Here is a 16,040-nt window from a genome sequence, read left to right as displayed (position 1 = left end):
CTCTGCAGAGTACTGTTCACCCTTGAGCTACAAAGTCACTCCATTTGAGTGTTTTAAGAAAGAAACCTGCGATTCCTGACCTGTATTTATCAAATAAAATTTAGTCTTTAGGTTACTATGATGTGTGATGTGAAGTCAAAGTCTATGGCAACTAGATGTATTCATTCATTAGGTCTTCATTCAGCACATTCACCAAGAAGGTTTTGGTGCCAGTGTAGCTCGGCCCCACCTTCAAAGACCATGGTCCATACACATTCATACACTTTCAGAGGACTCATGGCTGGTCTCTTGCACTGAATGAATCATAATTACACAACAAGCTTTGTAAAATAACTACACAACACAACAGGTAGAATCTGATTAAGATATTTACACCAAACTGTGACACTCAGGCACAGACTTCTCCTTGTTTTTGTGAAATTTTTTTTATTTCCATCGGATCACTGTGGTACGGACCCTTCTGTTGTGTCCGTGGCGCTGACGGGGGACGTGTTGCTCTGAGCGGTCGTCGAACTGGAGACGGCAGACTGAGGCGGTGCCGTCTTGTTCTTCTCTTTATTTGCTTGCATGATTTCCTTTGCAGACGCCTGACGGAGGACACACATGGCCGCTTGACCGTTGCGTATGACTGTTGGCTTGGAAACAAATCCCACCAGTACTTTCATTTTTTGCACCATCTGCTCTAAAGTTGTGTCCTGTGAAAAGAAGATTTTCCGTGTAAGATATTGTATTTGAGATTAACAAAAAATAAAAAAATAAAAACACCTCAACACAAACTTGTACTTAATTTTGGTGAGTGTTGGGGACACCCTGGTAGCCTTAAGGTTAAATGATTGAAAATAAATAAATGTGTGTTTGTCCTCACCAGGTTGTCTTTAGGGTCATTGCGTCCCGGCCGCAGAGTAATCCTAACATGGTTCTTCTTCTCCAGCCAGCTCTCCACCTGTTTCAGCTTGGTGTGGAGGTCATGAGATGCGATGCAAGGTGAAAAGGTGAGCTCCTTCAGCTGCACGGTGGCTGTGGACAAAATACAGTCAGTCCCATTTTGTATGACTTTTTTGTGTTGCACTGTTTCACGTACAACATGTACAATGTTTAAGGAACGTCTTGATTAAATTCTGCTCTGGGCTTTGTTCAAATCTACTTTGTTGTAAAAATGGTCTGGTCTGCAAATTGTAAGCAGCTCCCAAACAATATGAATATTAAAGTTGTAGGACGGGTCTCTGCCACTACACCACACACCTGGTTTTGCTTTCTCCCGTTGTTTCAGCTGCTCTTGATGGATCTGTTTGCCGCTCATCAGCTGGTAGACGGGAGGATCTTTGTTTTGATCGAGTAGTACCAATTTCAGACCCTGCCGATCCATGAGTCTGATCACATCTGCTCGGTGCATGATCCCCAGGTCCTCGCCTGTCTCACTTATCACCCGTATAAGTTCATAAGCGATCTTACGGCCAACACTGCTGACTTTACCTTGAGCTCTGAACACCTGCCTTTTCTTCTCTGGTGCAGCAGGAGTCTGTTTCGATGCCATCTGCTGATGTGGAGAATGAAGACCAGCTCCAGGAGGCAGCAGTGATGTTTGACCTTTCGCTGCATTTGAGAAACCTTGATGCTGGTGTCCGGTAGACAGGACTGACACCACACACAGCTCTCACTGCATGGTTTAGCACGCACCTCACACAACCTGCATACATATCCTAAATAAAAAAAGAGAGGAGACAGTAGACATTGATTAATAATTCATTTCCTATCTGACAGTAACTTACACCTAATATTCATAGAATTCATATAATATTCATATTGCAGACTATATTGCAAAAACAACGCATCAACTGCCAGGTTCCTTAGCAACCCCGCCATACCAGCGTCCATTCAAAAATTGGCCAGTTAAGGATTGCTTAAGTTATATGTCAATACCCCGACCACAAACATCATATATAGACATTTTTTCAAATCATCAGTATTAACTCTGTCATTCGGGATACACCACACTTGCTTCTTTATTTACTATGAGACGTTTTACAGTTATTTGGATTTCAACAAAGCTGATTCTCCTGTGATTCTCGCCAACGCGCCTGTAGTTAAAACACTCACAGGTGCTACTGATCACTACAAATTGAGTGTAAAAACGAAGATTTAAGTGGACATTCATCAGTAACAATATGCCGAACTGATTAGATATCCTCGATGATTTACGAAATATACAGCAGTGTATAAATCATGCTTCAGTGGGTGCGGAATGAATATGTAAACATTAAAATTGAAGATTTTAAAAGGGAGTTTGGAGTTGTCAGAGAGAGCCGCTTACAGAAACCAGAGCTGAGTAACGTTATGGAAACAATGTCAGTTGAACTGATGTTGCCTCGGTGTGATTGTCACTCGGTACAAGTTGTCCTGGACGTAGCCTACTGCCTTGTCCTCCGTTTACACCCAAACTGAGATCCTGGGGTTACAAACATCAACGCAGGCACAGATGGTCAAATCAGAAATAATCGCTAATCACGCCAGGAAGTATATTCCCCAGATTTATCTATGATAGTTGTGCTTTTTACTCACTGGAGGTCAATGTCGTTTATTCATGCTCTCAGGTCCAGGTTGACTGTGTCTTCTTCCGCCATGAACTTCTTCATTTGGTTTAAGTCAGAACAGATGCGCTGTGTCGCCCTCTTGAGGACAAAGCTGAACATAACGTTAATCCATTTTGACAGAGAGGCATGTTCTCACCTGCCATCCAGGTAGTTTTAGTTTTACTAGTCCAGGTTTTGAGATATCTGTTTATCATATTTTTGTCTCCATCCTAATGCAATAAAGGTACATTTTAATTAGTGATTTTCATGTTATAACACAACAACAACAACAACAACAACAACAACAAAATCCCATTATTATGACATACTTCTTGTTATGGCATACCAATTCATACTGTTTTTACACAAACCTATCTCATCAAAACAACATATCATTTCCTCTTTGCAGGAAATGCAAAAACAATCAATTTGTCAAGTATGTCATTTTAAAAAAGAAATCACATTAATTAATTCAAAAGGATTTAAAAATCGATTTGAAAATGCATTTTAAAAGGAAAAATTAACAACTAGATTCACAAACTTAATCAAGAGTACATATTTTTCTATCGATTTTCCTGTTTGCATAGTCATTTAGCTTCTCCTTAGGGCCTGGTAAAACTAGGTAAAACACTACATATGAGCCATTGGATGGGGCAAACACAGACACGTATGTTCCTAAAAGCATCAACTAAACTGTGATAGAAAACACAGGTGTGGCATGAGGCAGGTGCAGTTCTCTAATCAGTCAATGAGCTTTTCACATCCTATGGCTAATTTGCATTGTTTAACCTCATTTAACCAGATATATTCAGTGGAAAGTACCAATGTTGTTGTTTCTCTCTTTCACTAGATGCTATAAATACTTCATCAGTGAGATCTTATCAGTGGACAGTACCAGAAGTTATAGTCTCTTTTTCAGAGGTAAAAAGACATGGAAAATTTGCCAGCTTCAGCTCTGTGGGAGAGACTGTGATAATGTGAATGACATTGACACTCAGACTGTTTGGAGTTTTCCATGGACTGTATCTCATCACAGCCACGTGATTGAAGCAGTTGGGAAAAAGGAGTTAAAAGTTTTTAGTTTGATTGGTAGACTGTAATAGATAGGATATTAATCCTTCTTTTTATGTCTTCTTGGCTTACAATTTTATAACAATTAGTCATTAGATATTTGGAAAAATAATAAAAAAAAAACAAAAAAAAAAACAGTCCATCCACTGTTATTTAATAATCACCTTGGAGTGAATATAATTAGTGAATTTACACTTACACAGATGTTTAAGAGGGTCATTTATTTTGAATAGTCATTAAAGGCAAGGCAAGGAATATTTATATGTACAGCATATTTCCACAACAAGATAATTCAAAGTGCTTTACATAAGATGTAAAAGGCATCAAGACAAAATGTAAAAGCATTTAAATAGAAATTAGAGTTGGAAATTATGGAAAATAAAAATAAGAAATACAAGAGCAAAGTTAATAAAATCCCTGGTAAGTAAGTGATTGCAAGTGAGTAAGAGATTTAAAAGAAGCTTAGCTATTTCAAAATGTTGAACACCACCGGAGTTAAAAGCTAAAATGGTGGTTACTGCTACTCTAAGCTAGGCTAATGAACATCATTAGCAGAGCTAGCTTGGCTGTTTTTGTTCTCCATGACTGGATTTAACTGTTGCCTTGTTTATGTTGAATAACAAACTAAGTTACAAAACATACCATAACTGAGACATTTCAATTTCAGGAAAGAGTTATTGGGGTAAGTAAATTTAGCTTTAGTCGAGGCTAGCTGTGGCTATCTCTAGCTAGCTTTAACCGGGTATGTTGCTTTAGCTGTGAATTGAGCGCATTGTTTGGTTGGTTTGTTTCTTAATCTTTGTTACTTATTGTATATAGGTCCATGTTGAGCCCTGAAATAATTTGAATGTGTGTGATCTTTAGGGTTCATTTATTTGATTCCAGTCTTTTGTTACCATAATTTGAGATGATTTTGAGTCTAAATATATTTAGACTCAATATTTAGTTCCCATCCATGTTAAATTTTATAAGATTTAGCTTGTCACAGCTGTGGAAATAAAGTTCAATTTCAAATCTATATGTTCTTTACTGATTGCTTTTGAATATTATAAATTTAGTAGTTAACTTACATGATTTTTTTTTGTTTTGTACTAGAGATATTTAATATTTTCAATATGTTTTACCCTAAGCAGACAACAGTGCTATTCATATAGCTTATGGTATATTACAGCCATGTTCATTGTGTACTGTTAAATCACCAGTGCATGTTCATCCAAATGTTGTTTGTGTTACTTTGCATAGGCGAGTGGTACCAAGATTAATTTCTTACATGACTCTTTCAGGAACTGGGAATTTGCAAGACAAATTTTTTTTTGCAGCGGGCAGCCATGCAAAGTTAGTCTGGTAACATGACGATCTGGACAACATGTTCAGTTGCTTTGGTTTAGTGTAGCTGTCCAGTGCTTTGACGTCAGGCTTCTTCATCCAGAGAAAGGTAAGAACTACTCAGGTCATTTTTGGCTGATAATACCTCACAGAAAACATACTTTGGAGCAATATTTGTCATTTATCTACTGTACAGAACATGTCACAAAAGAGCTGGATGAAGTGGGTTTTGTTGGTGGGCCTTCTGTGGATTTTTCCTGCTTGTGAGTAGACACAAGCGTGTGTGTATCCCATTGTATTGTTCTCCTCTGAAACTGAAACAGATATTGTGTTGAGAATATGGCATTTTCTGTAACTTGCTGTTTTATTTGATTCAGGTGTTAGCTGTGAGAAATGCCAGAAAAAAGAAAAAATCCAAAAGCGTGAAGAAAGACAGTGTTTGGTCAAAAATGCTGACAGATGTTTTCTTGTTGCTGATAACTTCAATGGCTTCATCACAACAGAAACATATATACAGAGTGAGTCAAAACTATGATACACATTTTAATTACAGTAGTTGTTGATTTACCACAGATTATATAGTATAGTATAGCTGTTGCTGGGGAACAAATCATCATCCTAAGTCTGTGAGGAAGTGTGAGCCTTAATAACTATGCAGTAGAAGCCTTATTTACTTATTTTTGAAAATGATGATAAAATACAAGGTAGTAACAATATATTTTCTCATGAGTGAAAACACTACATGTATGTAATTAGGCTTCTATTCATGACCTAGCTATCGTGAGAGTACATTTACAGGCTAAATGATTCTGATTTTATAATTCATGGATATTGAATTTTGTTTGTAAGTAATTCTGGTTTGAGGCAACAGCTGTAAAATATTGTATAAAGGCATGTAAGAGATGTGAGAGTAAGACTACAGTGTAGTGTAGTACAGTCGTACTCTTATAGTATAGTGAGACAATAAGATCTATTTTCTTTACCTTTAAGCAGCTAAAGCTTGCATCATGTTTCTGCAGAAAAATGGAAACCGTGAGTACCGCTTACTTCTAATACTCACAGATGACTGGATTAAAAAAAAGTTCATAAGCATTTCAACAAAAATACAAATCTAACTGTATTTCTGTTTTTGATATACAGAAAAGTTTCGGAAATACGAGCCTGTAATGGATACAAAGGATGGCTCTTATCTTCTGTACATTTCCAAATGGCATATCGTCAAAAAACTTCAGATGTATTTCCTGAATGGGACGCAGTGCAACAACACAGTAGCTAACCTCACAGGTATTTGTACATAACTATATTTTACATTTTCCAGTTTAATTTGTCTATGTTGAGCACTACAAATTTAAATTGTACTTTACCGTATTTAGGGTGGAAGCAAAAGGCATTCTGAGCAAGAGGGCAAAGTAAATGTGTTTGTTTGTTTGTTTGTGTGTGATTTTTTTACTGATCCAGGTTCAGAGTGTGTCTTCAATCAGACTAGTGCAGACTCAGGTAAAATTATATTTTTTATGTTTTTTTTTCTTTCTTTTTTACAACCCCTAACAGAATCAGCTACCCTTGGTTCACCAATTTAATAGATTCAAATGAGTAATTTCATAGACAATATGAAATAATTTTAGATGTTTATTTTCTGGCATGCCCCAGTAATATTGTTTTATCCAACTAGGTATATGATGTCATATATTTCTTCTTTACTGTGGATTTGTGCTAAATTCTGACAGTGTGTCCATTAACAGATTTGTGCCAGGTTAGATGTTTGCATACAGAGACCATATGTAAGGACTCTGTCTATGATGAAAGCTTCTGCAGTAACGACAGTAAGTTCCCTTCAGATAAGCAAAACATCAACAACAACAACAACAACAATAATAATGTGTAAATGTTGTTTCTGTAGCTGTCCAAACGTGTATTATTTTGCTGATAGCAATGCATTAGTGTGTAATATATTTGACCTCAGTAATGTCAACTGTTGTGAAGGAATGTGTAATGAATAAGATTTTTTATAAATGATCTGATGAATTAAATTGTCAGAGGTGAAAATTCTTAATTTATATTCCATTAAAAGTTGACAAAAATGCTAGTTGACGCTTGAAATAAAACCAGATATCCCTGTCAGATTCACAGGTTGAGGACAGGTACATCATCAATATGACAGCAACAAACAAACTCTGTAAAAACTGTAACAATCCAGTGAAAATTCCCAAGGTGGAAATTCAACTGAATACAACAGTTCCAAATAATGGGAAACCAATCGACGCAGATGAAGCTTCGTAAGACATGTTCCATGAATTTATTCAGTGAAAAGTTATTTTGGGAAATACAGTTGTTCACTTTTTTGCTGAGAGTTAGATAAGAATATCCAAAACCTTTACGGAGCTAGAGAAAGGGGGTGATTAGCTTAGTTTAACTTGAATACTGAAAGCAGGGTGAAGCAGCAAAGCTAGTTAAAAAAAACCCTGCATAACAGCACCTGTAAAGCTCGCTGTTTAACTCATTATACAGAATCTTGTTTGTTTAATCTATACACAAACAGAAATGTGCACAGGACAATTTGCCTGGCAAACTCACTGTGTGATGAGACAGTGTGAAGTGTGAAGTGTGAAGTCACCGTTCTCCACCAAGAAATGAGTTACAGCATGTAAAATCACAAATTTTCCTTTTTTCTTCGTGTGTGAATTAAGCACACAAGATGTGTGTGTGTCAGTGTGTTTAAAGCTGCTGCATTTTTTTACCATTAGCTGCTTTTATGCTAAGCTAAGCTAATCACCTTCGTGCTCCAGGTACATGCTTAACACATGAGACATGGGAGTGGTGTCGATGTTATCGAGTAGGGTTTTTCCATTAGTCCAAGTTGGTCTATTGTAGCCACGCCACGCCATGCTAAGGCGAGCTTTAGTTTTACTCCAGATATCAGCCTGATTTTGCTGCTTATCGGCTGCTAATTGGAGCTGTTACTGCTAATGCAAACCTAACATTTCCCACTGTAAACCAGCAGGAAACTTCTATTGAGAAGAAATTATAGGAAACATAACATGTTCAGCAAGTTAGTGGAACTATACTAGCAGTTCATGTAAACAACTCTACCTGGTTAAAAGCTGAGATTTAAATAGGCCTAATGTATGAGGCTATGAGGCATTGAATATATTCAGGTTTCAACAATGAAAAAAAGTATTTGACACCTTTTTTTCCCCACATATGATACTTCATATCTATAACGCATGAATATTCTTTCATCTGTCAACAGTAAAGTAATGAGTTCAATGGCTGAACTTGCCGCCTCCATCAATGAGTCTTCGGTTGCTTTGTCTGCGGGAGAAGGAGTGACTGGTATCTTAGTGAAAGAAACACAGCCTGAGGATGTACAAGAAGTCTCCTTTGCTTATATATCTCCAAATGACAGTATAAGTGTGGGTGAATTACTCTTGTCTGACCTTCATATGTGTGCTGTGTCAGTAACTTGAAGTAGCTTAGCATAAAGACTGGAGGCACAGGGAAACAGCTGCCATGACTCTTTTCAACAACTCTGAAACTCACAAATTAACAGGTTGTATCTCATTTGTTTCATTCATACATTAACAGAAATATAAACATTACAATGACCACAACTTGTGCTATTGGCAGAGATGCTGCACAGCAGTACTGGGCTGATGGATTAACTGCTGTTTGTCAAGATATAGTTACTGTATATAACTCCTCCTAAAACCACAACAGCAGAACAGTGAAATTACATTTGCACTAGTACAAAACTTTGATTTATTTTTAAGTATTTACACTCTGCCTAGGTCACTACATATTTCTATTTTCTGAATACTTGCTTCATGACTGCACAACAGTCAAAAAAATGTGGTTCTCAGTAAGTCTAGGCTGACTAAACTTGATTTTATTATGTGTTAACTAGTGCATGTTAATGGCTACAGGGGCTCACATAGAGTACGTGGGTTTCAAAGGAAACAACTTTCTGGATCTTTCAGTGTCACTGACTGCAGATACTTTTTTTGACAGTATGTTAACGTAAAGTTGAAGTAATGAACTGCACTGTACTATTTTGACAACACACCTGTTATGCTCTTTCCTGCAGATTATAGAGGACAGAGATTCTCTGTCTCAGTTTTCCAGATCTGTTACCGTGACTAAAGAAGCTTTTGAAAAAGCTGTCCAGTCGAACATCAGCGTACCATTTGCAGCCGTTTTCCGATTCATAAACATGGCTCCGGTAAGGAAAACAAAATCCAGTTTCACCCTCAATGATGGATACACCTCACATGTGCGATAATGTTAACAGTTATCCCTTTTTTTCAGGATGAGTTTAACAGCACTGTTTTAGGTAATGAGGTTTTAGCAGTTGAAATGGGAACCTCTATCAGCAATCTCACAGACACGATAAACGTCAATTTTTGGAACACAGAATATGTAAGTTAAACAAGAAAAGTGCATAATGTACATTAAATTTTGTTTACAGTTCAAGGCCACATCTTTAGAGCAGTTCTGTGTTTCTGATGTTTACAGAAAGGAATTCCAAGTTGTCATTCATGGAACGGTGAAGGTTCGTAAGACACTGCGGCAAATTTCAGATTGGTCCACACTACCAGAGGAGTAATACTACTCTATTACGTATTTGTTAATTAGTGATGCTGTTGTGTAAAAAACTGTGAGCAGAGCTGAGCGAGGTCAGATAAAAACATCCAAAAATCTTCCAAATGTGTGTGTGTCCTCACAGCCGAACTGTTTGTGTGTTGACTGTTTTAGTGGCATTAATCGGATATTTCTATTTCTTTGTGATTATTTTACAGAAAACAAACGTTTACTACTCTCATCGTGTTGCTCTTCTCTCATAGGTAGTCGACCAAACTGGACTGAGGAGGGATGTTTGACAGTGAAAAATGGAAGCAACATTACGTGCCAGTGTTCACATTTGACATTCTTCGCTATCTTATTGGTGTGTTTTACTTCTTTTGTAATATTTGAACTTTATATTAAGCATCACTCCTTTCATTTGCACTCCCCCCTTAATATTTTGTATTTTTTGCTCCTTTGCAGACGCCCCTAAATGAAACCATTTCGAGTTCTGATCTGAGCAATCTCACCATCATCACCCAAGTTGGCTGTGGCTTGTCCATCTTTTTCCTCAGCATAGTCCTCTTCATGCACTTCCTCATAAGGTAACAATAAATGAACTGCATGTATTCATTTTTTATTGGTTTATTGTTATTCACCATGTTTTTATGTATACTGTGCTTGCTATTCAAATAGATCTAATGAATAGCATATTGTTTATAAATGCATGCTTGAAAATAAAGGTTTATGCTTTTTTTAAATCTTAACTTCCACATTTTCTGCCATAAAAAGTCTTCATTCAGCTCCATATCTTCAAGCTTAAATTTAAAAATCAAGTGTGTATCTAGATGCTCACTGTTTACTGGTAGGTTTAACAGGTGTTCAACAGAAAAACAAAAACACTGTTGCTTTGGAAAGATGTAGCCAAAGATACTTTTTACAAGCAAGGAAAGGGTGTGTACTGAGAAGGGGATAATAGTGAACAGTCTGTTACACAGTGGTTACTGTGGCCAAAGTTCATGTAAATAAGTTTGCTTTCCAGAACGGCAACACTGTGGCACTTTATGTTAAAATATTCACAGTAGGGAAATAAGCAGCAGCATCATTGTTGAAGCATTATGTGAAAAAAACTGTGTTTACATAATGAATGTCTTATGCAAATAGCATAAGAGCACATCAGTGCCTTTACTCACCGTGTATGGTCACAGGAATATTTTAGTGTAAATACTGTACCAGCTTCTGCAAACAAACATCACTGAGAGACAGTTTATCTTCCTTCAGTGTTTGAAGTCTCTTCTCCTACCTTTTATCTCCAATAGACCTAAAACTACTCAATAAAAATCACTGTTTATTATACTGGAAATTAATTCAAAACTATGCTATTAGCACAGGTAGCTAATTAAATAACATTTATGACTGCCTCAAACTTATTTGAATGAATTACACATGGTAACAATTTGCATTGCTGCAGCTAAATGGTTGATCCTTCTGATGCTGTGACTGTGCCTTTTTCGAACTGTTGTCTTACTGTGTTAGGATAGAATACACTGTATATATATTACACATATGCACTTTTTAAATTTAATTTTGCTATGTCACTTTTGACATTTGTTGAGATGTCAGAATCTCGTTGTTACTGACAATGACAATAAAGAATTGAATTGAATTAAATAGTTTTCATGTATTTTTACTAATGTAATATTATTATTTTTGGCCGATTCAAGTGAAAGGCAGCACTTCTGCTCTCTTGAACTGCAGTTAATGATTAGTTTTTATAGCAACTAATCTGTTGATCACTTGATCTCGGCTTGCTCTTAGCCAAAATAACAAGGAAATTGTTTGTTGACAACATATTTAACTCCTTCACCAGTGTAATCCTGAAAACATATACTTCTATTTGCAAACAAAAAGTCATGAGCACCCAAAAGAAATGTTAGCGTACTGACTTCTCTGTTTATCTCTTCTCACAGGAAGACCAAGGCCACTAAATCCACGAGGATCCTGATCCACCTGGTGTCGGCCATGTTGCTGCTTAACTTCACTTTCCTGATCAACAACTTTGTGGCGAAACTGAAGAGCTCTGTGGGCTGTAAGATCATGGCGGCTCTCATGCATTACTTCATGCTGGCCACTTTCACGTGGTTTGCCGCTCAGGCCTTCCACATCTGCCTCCAGCTGTACACGGGCGGCCAAATTGCAATCCATCGTTACATACTCAAAGTCTCCATCGTCAGCTGGTGTGAGTTCATGTCAATATGTCATTTTCTGAGAAGAGAAACACTCTCTGGCCTTGATAAATGCAAACGTTTCTCCTTGCTGTTTGGTCCAACCGTGAACAAGACACTTGCACTTAACTGGTTATTGTTTCCCCCATTTCCAGTAACACCCAGTCTAGTTGGGATTGTCCTGCTCATCATAGGAAAATATGGTGAACAAATCATCTACACTGATGACCCTGCAGACAACGTGGCCATGTGAGTCAGCAAGTTATTATAGAGTCATATATTTAACGTACAGTATCATCCCACAGAGCCGTCTTTCCTCTCCTTTACTGACGTTCTTCTGTCCCAAGGTGCTGGATAACAGACAATGACGTCCACTATATCGTCAACATCGGCTACTATTCGTTGGTCTTCCTCTTCACCTTCACTAGCTTCATCATCACACTGTCCTGGCTCTTTTGCCTCAGGAAGGCCAAAGCTGCCACCCAACAAGTTAACAGAAATGGCAAAAGTATTGTAACTATAATGGGGCTGTGTTGCATGCTGGGTATCACGTGGGGCTTTGCCTTCTTCGCCTACGGTATCTTCCTGATCCCATCCTACTACATTTTCACAGTCCTCAATTCATTTCAAGGTATTCAACAGTGTTTTTCTACTTTCCTCAAAGGCTGCTTTAATTAATAATTTTATTAATTCTGATAAATCCACTGTTCACTACCTGCCCACCACCAAACAGCAGACAGGCAAAGTTAGCGACTACCTGGTGAACATAGTGGAGAATATAGTAGTTAAAGAGCCACATATTTTGCTCAGGAGTTGGTGGAGACCAGAAAAGAGCTAAAGAGACAGTGAATATTTGATTTATAGTTCCTAGGAGAACAGAGGCATCACTCTAAATGAATGCCAGTGTTGATCTGTATCCGCTGCGTGTGTATAAAGGCGATTACTGGTTTACACATTTACCATATCAACTTTCATAATATGTAACTGTTTACAGCATGTTTTAGCCTGGGATTAGACTTTAGCACAGAAGTATTGACTATGATTTACTATAATTTTATCAGTTCTTTCCAGCAGCATATAGCAATAATTTCTAATGATACAGTTCACGATAATGAAATTGGATGGATGGATGAACCACTTAAACTCATTTTTTCTAAATCTTTGAACCTTGTATTATTCCCCATTAACTGAAATCTGAAAGGCAAACAGAAACAGCATATTCAGTGGAAGTAAGAGGATGTATAACACTGTAAAAATAAACCTGCCTTTTAACAATGAGTGTAAAATAGGGATAAACTACAAAAACCTGTCCTAATGAGTGACAATCTTTCTTTGCCTGGCAGGTTTCTTCCTGTTCATCTACTACTACAAAAGCAGCCACTCGGGGGAGACAAACAGTGGCAAGGGTGGTGATAGAAACTTGGCCAGCACCAGTAGTGTCAGCACCCTCAAAACTGGTCTAGATCTCTTCGAGAACCCTTACTGTGATCCACCAAACAAAAAATAAAGCCCTGGAAAATGAATGAGGACTGAGGAGTGATGAAGAACACACGGTTGACTTGAGGTGCAGACTATAAGCAAGTACAAAGCATAAACTGGAGAGTGTGATGACGTAAAAAATTGTAATATACTGCTGCAATAACAGGCTTCTTACCTGACATATTTATAGCTAATTATTACTATAGGGAAATTGCTTTAATATTACCTTATTTATCTTGGTACCAGAATTTGATTTAGAATTTATACAGTAAGTATCAGAGAAGGCTGTATGTTTCATATGCAGTTAAATTTATGACTTTCTTACCATTCTTCCGATGCAAGAATCAAACAGATCAAGGCAGATTTTTCAATGATGAAACTGATGAGTTGATGAAAGTTGTAAATACACTGTAAAAATAAACAAAATATGCGTAATTCTAAATGAGGTGACACTCAAAATATTTGGTTGGAGCCATAAGAACTCAGTGTGTAAACGCATTCTTTGACTGAAATATGACAAGAGATGAGGAAATAAGAATCCTTTATTCATTTTCAGTCATGCTAACAGTTAAAAATACACATTTAACATTTATATATACACAAGTTTAAATTGAGAGATTACTGTACATTTACAGTAAGAGAGCCTCTGCTTCCTTGAGAGCTTTTTCCATCTCGGCAGCCTCCTGGGTAAAGCTTTCCCTTTCATGCTTCATACATTCTCGAGCTTTAGTGAGGTCTGTCAGTGTTGTTTGGATTTCCTACCAGTGTGTAAAAGAGGGGACATTTAAAACACACTGGAAAAACATCCCTAAAGTCATCAATACAAAGAGTTTAAAGGATTTTCACTCACCTCCAGCCGAGCCCGTTGCTGTGATGCAGTGTCACCAAATGTCCTTAATTCGCTCAGCAGGTCTGCAGAGACACTCTGAAACAGAAACAAGAGAAGATGTGTTGACTAGATGGTATTGTCTATAAGAATCAAAAGCTTGTGTGTATAGAATACAAGTATATTGTAGATTTAAATGACTTTTAAGAAGGTAACTATATCCCAGGTTGTAGTTATTTGTGGGAATTTGATTCAAATGTACTTTGAAGTTTGATTAAGCATTTAACAAATATCAAACATGACTGTAAATATATATAACATCAGTAAAGTGAAATAAAGAATATGTACCATAGCTTCTTTCCTCTGATCTTCATTTTGCTGTGCAGCTTCTCCAACTCTTTCTCCTAAAACTAAGAATCCCAAAAATTTCATGTTAATATCAAGCGACCACTGAAACTGGGCAGACAAAAACACATTTTGAAATTGGGGATATTTATACTCACCTGGGTCTATTTTTGCTGCGACTAGGAGAACATGGCAGTCCTTCAGGTTTTTCTGTACCTCTGCATTCTCCTTTTCAAGGTCACTGAACTGCAGCTCCAACTCAGCTACTCTTTGCTGCAATAGAACAAGGACGTTAGCGAAGCAGCACAACACCTGAGTATTGGTACAAGAACCAAGTTTTGATACAATCCCACAAGTCCTTCATCACAATGGCTTCCTGTACCTGTGTCTCTGTGAGGTTCTTCTGCAGCTCCTCGTTGACAGTCATCAAATGCTGGTTTTGCTCTTTGAGCTCTGCCTGTTGCCCGTACCTGGTGGAGATACTGTGGAAGGGTGCAACATAAGTTGTGAAGCCTGAAGCCTACTGCATGATCTGGATGTGCAGTATAATGTGTGACTTACCCTTTATGAACTTTGGGAGCAACATTTTTTCTGCAAGACAAAGATAAAAAAAAAAACTTTAATTCAACAGCAAACAAACAGAGTCCAGCATTACACCCTGCTTTAGTGGATTTAAGAGTGACTCTCTCTGCCATCTGTGTACGTGCTAACTTTTTTCACACCTTAGTACATTTTCTTTTTGAGGTTTAAGGATTCCATCTGATTTCTGGGCAGCACTTGCTGTTGCGGTGTCTTTGGATTCAATTTTATGACCAGTTTTCTTCGTTTCTGCAGGTAACTGCAAACCTGGAAAACACATAAGATTGATAATCAGACATCAGCATTGATAGACTTTATTAAATGAAAACACACGTTCGTTTGACGGCCTGCAAAGTGAAAAAATAACTACTGAATAATTCGGCTCACCTTTGGGAATTTTTGAAGACATTGTTCTGTCAGTGACAACACCTGTATTGAAAATAATCTGATTAGTAACGTTAGAGTTTAGTCTAACCTGGACATCTTTACCTAATCAGCTGTTTGACTATAATTTAACTAGTTAGGCTCTTTTCAGCTTCAAGATTCAACAGTTAAACCATGGGTTTACAAGCCCTACGCGGATCATAAAAATTGACAGATTTTGAATGGAGTTTGGTGCGATTTTCCCAAAAACAACTCTAAGTACAGGAATACAAAAAGTAACACTAATAAGCTGTAGTTAGATTGGGCTTGATTGTAAGTCAAAACGTTCAACATAACTGAAAGATACTAATACGTGCGGTATAATTCAGTAATACAACAGAAATGCCTACCTTTATGGATACGTTAAATGTGAGAGTTGTCAACAGTCCAAACAGCGCCGCACCAATTTTAAAAACGTCCCGCCCTCTGTGGTCAGTTCCGGTCTGTTTACGTTATTTCCTGTATAAATAAAGAACATTTTGGATATCCGATGTGTCAAACGGTTCTAATAATCAATTTACAAACATTATACATCTTTTATAAACATTACTTTGTCGAGATTACTTTGCTGCAGTAACCGAAACAAGCAGAGAAAAGTAGTATCTACAGGTTGGACTGCTCTGCGCATGCGTGGAG

At 37.4% G+C, this 16,040-nt stretch overlaps 3 protein-coding genes across 4 annotated transcripts; 1 reads left to right on the top strand and 2 right to left on the bottom strand.

Moving 5' to 3' along the window:
• Positions 1 to 355: 355 nt before the first annotated feature.
• Positions 356 to 2,676, bottom strand: mtif3 (mitochondrial translational initiation factor 3). Its single transcript, XM_018682530.2, is given in 5 exon segments — positions 356 to 695; positions 866 to 1,017; positions 1,243 to 1,531; positions 1,533 to 1,700; positions 2,560 to 2,676. Coding segments are annotated over 4 exon segments (861 nt in total). The 5' UTR covers positions 1,698 to 1,700; positions 2,560 to 2,676; the 3' UTR covers positions 356 to 440.
• A 1,738-nt stretch (positions 2,677 to 4,414) lies between these two features.
• Positions 4,415 to 13,618, top strand: LOC108887231 (adhesion G-protein coupled receptor G2). 2 transcript variants are annotated; one of them, XM_051071773.1, is made up of 18 exons: positions 4,416 to 5,076; positions 5,164 to 5,230; positions 5,345 to 5,485; positions 5,961 to 5,999; positions 6,108 to 6,251; positions 6,426 to 6,464; positions 6,710 to 6,790; positions 7,090 to 7,243; positions 8,218 to 8,380; positions 9,052 to 9,186; positions 9,273 to 9,383; positions 9,480 to 9,516; positions 9,809 to 9,909; positions 10,011 to 10,132; positions 11,498 to 11,766; positions 11,908 to 12,001; positions 12,100 to 12,383; positions 13,096 to 13,618. In XM_051071773.1, exons 2-18 carry the CDS (start codon positions 5,167 to 5,169, stop codon positions 13,257 to 13,259), a joined length of 2,142 nt encoding a protein of 713 aa, XP_050927730.1. In that variant the 5' UTR covers positions 4,416 to 5,076; positions 5,164 to 5,166; the 3' UTR covers positions 13,260 to 13,618. The 2 variants fall into 2 exon arrangements, with proteins under 2 accessions (XP_018538041.1, XP_050927730.1); XM_018682525.2 differs by having other exon boundaries at positions 4,415 to 5,076; positions 11,498 to 12,001.
• A 137-nt stretch (positions 13,619 to 13,755) lies between these two features.
• knstrn (kinetochore localized astrin (SPAG5) binding protein) lies at positions 13,756 to 16,021 on the bottom strand. Its single transcript, XM_018682527.2, has 10 exons — positions 15,955 to 16,021; positions 15,755 to 15,863; positions 15,369 to 15,410; positions 15,125 to 15,248; positions 14,964 to 14,993; positions 14,785 to 14,884; positions 14,561 to 14,675; positions 14,406 to 14,467; positions 14,082 to 14,156; positions 13,756 to 13,989 (listed from the first exon to the last, which is right to left on the bottom strand). The coding sequence occupies exons 3-10, from the start codon at positions 15,388 to 15,390 to the stop codon at positions 13,861 to 13,863; spliced, it is 657 nt and encodes a 218-aa protein (XP_018538043.1). The 5' UTR covers positions 15,391 to 15,410; positions 15,755 to 15,863; positions 15,955 to 16,021; the 3' UTR covers positions 13,756 to 13,860.
• Between the last annotated feature and the right edge of the window lie 19 nt (positions 16,022 to 16,040).

The sequence above is a fragment of the Lates calcarifer genome, linkage group LG7_1, assembly GCF_001640805.2.
Source record: "Lates calcarifer isolate ASB-BC8 linkage group LG7_1, TLL_Latcal_v3, whole genome shotgun sequence".
Lineage (NCBI taxonomy): Eukaryota > Metazoa > Chordata > Actinopteri > Centropomidae > Lates > Lates calcarifer.
This window is presented reverse-complemented; position numbering and strand designations above follow the sequence as displayed.

Bases quoted from the DNA above. Each gene is read 5' to 3' on its own strand.
- knstrn (XM_018682527.2), bottom strand. From the start codon at position 15,390: ATGTCTTCAAAAATTCCCAAAG. The intron at 14,994-15,124 runs GTGTGAAAAAAG...TTTGTCTTGCAG, and splicing joins CAAAAAGAAAATGTACTAAG to AAAAAATGTTGCTCCCAAAG. The intron at 14,885-14,963 runs GTAAGTCACACA...ACCCTTCCACAG, and splicing joins GCTCCCAAAGTTCATAAAGG to TATCTCCACCAGGTACGGGC.
- LOC108887231 (XM_018682525.2), top strand. From the start codon at position 5,167: ATGTCACAAAAGAGCTGGATGAAGTGGGTTTTGTTGGTGGGCCTTCTG. The intron at 5,231-5,344 runs GTGAGTAGACAC...TATTTGATTCAG, and splicing joins TCTGTGGATTTTTCCTGCTT to GTGTTAGCTGTGAGAAATGC. The intron at 5,486-5,960 runs GTGAGTCAAAAC...ACCTTTAAGCAG, and splicing joins AACAGAAACATATATACAGA to CTAAAGCTTGCATCATGTTT.